A 6,000-nucleotide genomic window follows, 5' to 3' on the forward strand; every position below is an offset into this window, starting at 1 on the left:
CCTGGAGCCTCAGTGCCACCACAGCCCTTGGGCAAGTCCCCACCTGTGCCTTTTTGGGGCTCTGTCCCCTGAGACCTTCACAGATCCCCTCCAAGCTGGTGCTGACTGCCCGTGGTCTGTGTAACAGCAGTTGTGAGACAGCAGTCTAGAAAATCTCTGGCAGATATTTATCTAACCCATTCATTAAAAAGTTCTGACATAGTGTCTTAATTATCCTTCAGTTGAGAAAGTTCACACAGATCTTCCCTGATGTACATGGAATCTATTATTTTCCAGAGCATGCCCTTCTAGAGGTCACAGGGGCAACTGATCTCATCGTCATCCTTGATTGCCATTCTCTTTTGATTCTCTTTTGTGGAGGTAAGACTGTAATCATGTCTTCCCTCAGGCTTCTCTTCCTGTGACCCTTTCTCAGTGGGCACATCTTTCTAAATGTCTATTTTTTTCTGTCCCTTTCCAGCATTTTCCTAATTGCCTCTCTCTTGCTCACAGCAGCACTCAAAACTGGATACAGCCAGTGCTGAACAGTAGTTTGATTGCTCTCCTGTGTCTTACATGTCATTTTACTGTCAACACACAACAGCAAAATATTTGCCTTCCCCTTTCAGTGGGGAAGTGCCCAATTTGGCCATCAAAATTTGAGCACTCTCTAAACAGCACTGGGTTTTGTTTTATTTCTGAGCTTCCTCTAAGAGAGAGGAAATGGTGTAGAGATTTACACAAGGAAAAGACTAGGTGCTTTAGGTTTATCAGAGTAACACAGGGAGAACAAAAACCAGATAGATAGATAGATAAACATGTAAACTTTGTGTGGGGACACCTTTGAAAGGTTATGCATATATTAAAACATTAGGTTTATATCCTTTGGTTTTATGAAATGCTTTAACTTTCCAGCATCAGTTTCTCCAGCACGTTATCATGAATTCAGGATAATATACATCAGTGTTTCAAGATCTGCATGAGGTGTCTGCTGCTGGTTAGACAAGAATGATAAAACACCTTTTTGCACAACCTCCTTTATTGCCTGTCAGACTCTTTCCTAATATGTCATTAGTCACAAACAATCTGCTTACAGAGATTGTGTCCTTGCTGCAGAATTCCCATTTTGTCCCGTGACTGTGAATACATCATTCAGTGGCTTGTCCTGTATTGCCAAAATCACTGTCATTTGAGGGCTGAATTTTTGAAGAAGCACTGTAATTTCTGAATAACAAAACGGGATGTGAGGAAATGTTTAATCTCCAGAGGTTCTCAGTGGTGACAGTTCCCAAGTTATAGAGCACACAGCAGAGAGGGGATCTATAACCTAGTATTCTTACTCTGCTCTTGAAATAGTAGGTGTAGCACCCTAAGGATGCCTTGTAAGAATTTGAACTGAGTGGCTCAAGAACAGTTATGGCTGGGATGTTCTTAATGTTGCTTTTACACATTTATCTTGAAGAAGTTGTGGCCTTTTTTTAAAGTTACCGGGCTACTACTTTTCATTCTTAAGATTTAATTTCATTCCAGAGATGGGGATGTTATCCGTAATAAAATATATAAATGAAAAAGAAAAAAACCCACCCAACCCAGCACTGTTACAACTGGGTCTAGAAGCTGTTGCTTTTAACTTACTGGAGATGATGGCAGACATCTGAAGGATGTTTCATTTTTGCTGTGCTCCAGATGCAATGTGTGACAGCCAGGAGGGAGGCAGGGCTGCAGGGCTGCTGCTGCCTGTGCTCAGAGGCTGCTGAGTGCAGCTCTGACAGGCTCAGCTCCACGGAGGGCTAATGAGGAGCTGCTGAATGGGCTGTAAACTCATCAAACCACACTAACAAGACTTCACTGGAAAGCTCCTTACATCATCCGAGTGTGCATGAAGGATGAGCAGTGTGAGCAAAACCACAAATCTCTTTATAAACAGAGCTTTATTCCTAACACAGTAATTAAGCAGTAATTAGAAGTTTCGTGAGTAATGGGAATAGTTGTGCGAAACTAAGAGTTCTTGTCCACGGGGAAAAATTGCATAGTGCCAGCATCTCAGAGGGGTGGAAAAAAGCTGCAAGTAAAGCTCAGATATTTTGCTCACATTAACAGCAGTCCCAAATGAATTTCCATTCTTAATTTATGAACATTTGAACAATTTCTGAAGCATTCATTTTGAAGCAAATAATATGTTTTTTTCAGCTCTGCTGAAAGGTGACTAAAATGGAGTAAAGCAGAATCACAGAATGGTTTGGGTTGAAAAGATCATTAAAGACCATTAGTCTGAACACCCCTGCTGTGGGCAGGAACAACTTCCACTAAACCAGGCCTTGAACACTTTTCAGAGACGAGGCATCCACAGCTTATATGGGCAATAGTTTGGACCTTAAAATGTTATCTTTCTGTATTTTTCCCAAAAGGAAGACAATTCTGCAGTAGTGATAGGTAATCTTGTTAAAAAAAAGACTTGCTAAAAAAATCAATACTTGAAGGTTGAATTAAAAGATTTTTGAACTTGACTTCAGACAGAATCACTTCCAAAACTGATGTGTAAATATACCTGTATTTATCAGAATTTCTCTTCCTCTATTTCATAAGCAACTCTCTGCCCACAGTTACATGCTTGTAATTCCTGTTAGACAATAGTATGGCAGCAGTAAGTTATCAGTGTTGTTCTGGATTTGGGACATGCTTCCGGTCACCTGTTGTACATGATGATTTGTGGTCCCTCCTCACACAGAGCTGGGCATCTCTGGATGCCCCCAGATTAATTTTCTGTGAGCAGTTCATTTGGTATGATTTGTAGAAACAAATGATGTTCACATAATGCCATATAAACCCAACTTGTATTGAATACTTGCATACAGAGTTCATGGCTTTGAAATACTATTTATTTTCCAAAATGTTTAGAATAAACAGTTATAAGGAACATTCTGCCTTTAAGTAGGACCTAAGATTAGAATCCTTTGGGGGAAGACAAATCCAGTAAATTGATTTTCAAAACATAATGGCTGATACAACTTCTATAAATATCATCAACCACCTCTGTTCCATTTTATCCTCAGCTTTTCTGTCTTGGTCTTTCTCAGCTTTAATTTTTAAGTAGGGAAGTAATTGCAGTCAATTCTTCTGGTTCTATTTCTGTCTTATCTTTTCACAGTTATGGTTTTATTAACAGAAACTGTTAGGCGTTTCAGATAGGGTATAAACTTTCTAAAGAGAAAACACCTATGAAGATCATTAAATACACAGCACTGAGAGAGAGATGGTCCTGAGCCTGATTCTGGTTCCCAATACAGCTGCCTCATCCTGATACATCAATTTGTATCACACTGTGGCAACAGCCACAGTTCTCCCTGAGAAAGTTCTCCAAGACTGAAAAGCCCCTTGCTTGAGACTGGCCATATGGCCATAACCCAGAGAAAACCTGTGCCACATCCGAGATGTTATCCCACTTAAGCGGGCTAAGGAAAAGGCATAAAATTATGTACAAGTACTTTCTTTGCCTTTGGCATCCTGCATTGAGCAAAGCTCACCTGAAGTGAAAGCCAAAACTTGTATTTATCTTCTTTCTTTAAACTGATTCCTGGGGGTTTTTCTCTTTTTTTCATTCTAGCAATGTTTTCTTTGTACGTGATGTTTTTAATGTGACCTTCTTAATTTATAAGAACTTAACTTTAATTCCCATTCCCAAAGCTTTTATATTTTCTTGTGATTTGCCTGCCTCATGGATAAATGAAATTTTTTTAACTAACACTACTACTATTACTTTCCTTTACTTAGAGACTTTCTGGTTGCCCATCCTACAGGATGTAGAATTTGAAAATTGCTTTGTGAAAGTTAAAGGTCTTTTTTTTTTTTTTTTTTTTTTTTTTTTTTTTTTTTTTTAATATGTCCTGTTGTGAGTTAATTAGAAAAAGCACTTTGGCTTCCCTGATTCACATCAGTACATCCCCAGAAAGAAAATTACTAGCATAAAATTACATTTCTATGATATTCTGTATTTTTCTTATATTTTCAAGTGTGAGATTTTTAATTTTTTTTTTCAGTGCTAGTTGATTCAACTGCATCTGTTTGCTTTTTAGGCTTTAATTTATGTTGGGCTGTAAACTGTCCAAGTAACAATTTGAGTGATGCAGCAACAGAAGGTGACCCAGATTACACAACACTGTACGCTAATGCCAAGTCTTCTTCTTGTTTAATGGCAGCTGCTCAAAGCTTTGTGTTATTGCTATTCACATGCAACAGACACAAATCAAACAGCCTCCTCAGGCACACATCCCACGGATCTTCCTTTTAAACATGTTCAAGAGCTGCTGCTTTTCATACACACAGAGCAGCCTCACCAGCTGAGGCCATTTAGCCTCCTTGGCTTGTATTTACTCTCAGCCATCTGACACAATTATCAAGGAAACCCATTGTGACTTCCACTATTTTGCACGCTTCTGTTTATGTGGAAGTTTGCCGAGAACATTTTTTCTCTATGAAAGTAGTTGGACTTTCATGCTCCCTTATAATATTTTACAACACCAAATACATCACAGTTGTTTAATAACTGCTTTCTCTAGAGTCTGTAGTTTAAGAAATACAGATAATAAAGCAATACTACTAAAAATATAACATGAACAGTTAAGCACAGGATAAATTAGTCTAGACTTCAATCAGAAAGATTTAGATTTACTGAATGAGTAGTATCAAAAGCAGGCTTTAAAGTATAGGTACAGTTTTAGCAAAATAATTTACTGCTGAACCTTGAATATGCAAAGCAACAAAATGCTTTCATTCCTTATTTAAAAAAAAAAAAAAAAAAAAAAAAAAAAAAAAAAAAAAGTCGAAACATGGAGATCAGGAAAACTATCAAGCAACGAGTTCATACAACTTAGTTTCATGGACCAAATTTTTTTGGCATCTCCATCAAATTTTTAAAGCCTTCTGACAACACAAGCTTTCTGCTAGAAGTGCATGCCTAACCATCTCCCCAGAGGACATGTCAGAACAATAAAAAAAAGTGCAAATCTTACTTTTTAAATGGATGAGCAGCAAAAAACTGAGGTAGAAGATGAGTAGAGAGTTAATTCTTGAATGAGCCATATTCATCTTGATAGGACATCCTCTGCCGAGTTGCCTATTGTCCAAAGGGCTGGTGCTGATCCTCACTGCTTTCTCCTCATGTCTGAGGCTGAGAGCACACCCGGGGCCGCCAGCCCCCTACGAGCCATCTCTGCCCGTGCCCCTCGTCAGCCTGCTCGCTGCAAACCTGCACACTTGGATTCAAAAGGCAGTTGCGCTTGTTAAGGTTTTATTTCGGCAGGTCCGAGTGATTTTTCAAACCCGGTGCAGATTTGTGTGGGAGCTGGAGCGGAGTCTTTCCCCGGCTGTGCTGGGGCCGGCGGGGGAATGGTGCGCTCTGCCCTGCCCTGCCCTGCCCTGCCCTGCCCTGCCCTGCCCGGGCCGGCTGCTCCCGCAGCGCAGCCTCGGCACGGCGCGCCCGGAGTGCCCCAACCTGATGGCTCATTCATTAGCTCCCACCGAACCCCAGCCACACCGCGCTCCTAATCCACACTGCAAACACCCGACGTTTTCTTGCACAGTCAGCTCACGAACACTTTCTGCTTTCTGAATTTCTTCTGTTATATTACACTATTAGCACATGAAGTGAAAAGATGTGAAACATCCACATTCTTAGTCTTTTCAGTAGTGAGATGTTAGCCTGCTCTCTTCCTCAGTATTAATTTTTTGGTTTGTTGGTATGGTTTACACTGGAGTGACTAAAAAGCATACTCCTAGGAGCTGGCACAGGACCTCTGAGCTTCATCAGGTTGTGTTATGATCTTGAATTGCTTATGGAGGGACCAGTCACTTACAAAACCAGGACACAGCAGGATGGATAAGAGAAGGGGATGGTGGCAGGACATGGACTCCATTTGGTTTTAGCCAGGACTGGTTATTGAACAGCTGCTGTTAAGTGCCATCAGCCTGCCTGTACTCAGAGAACCTTTCCCCAGCTGCCACGGCAGCTCCTCACCCCTGCAG

At 40.5% G+C, this 6,000-nt stretch overlaps 1 protein-coding gene across 1 annotated transcript in view; it reads right to left on the bottom strand.

Annotated features, from left to right (window-relative positions):
- The window catches only part of CRB1 (crumbs cell polarity complex component 1), a 94,962-nt gene extending 89,800 nt beyond the window's left edge, over positions 1–5,162 (bottom strand). Inside the window, exon 1 of the mRNA XM_083867077.1 lies at positions 4,989–5,162. Coding sequence (XP_083723203.1) covers positions 4,989–5,064 — 76 coding nt within the window. The 5' untranslated portion in view covers positions 5,065–5,162. The remainder of the gene's footprint in view (positions 1–4,988) is intronic.
- Between the last annotated feature and the right edge of the window lie 838 nt (positions 5,163–6,000).

This window comes from Zosterops lateralis, assembly GCF_965231275.1.
Source record: "Zosterops lateralis genome assembly, chromosome: 9".
In the NCBI taxonomy this organism is placed as follows: domain Eukaryota; kingdom Metazoa; phylum Chordata; class Aves; order Passeriformes; family Zosteropidae; genus Zosterops; species Zosterops lateralis.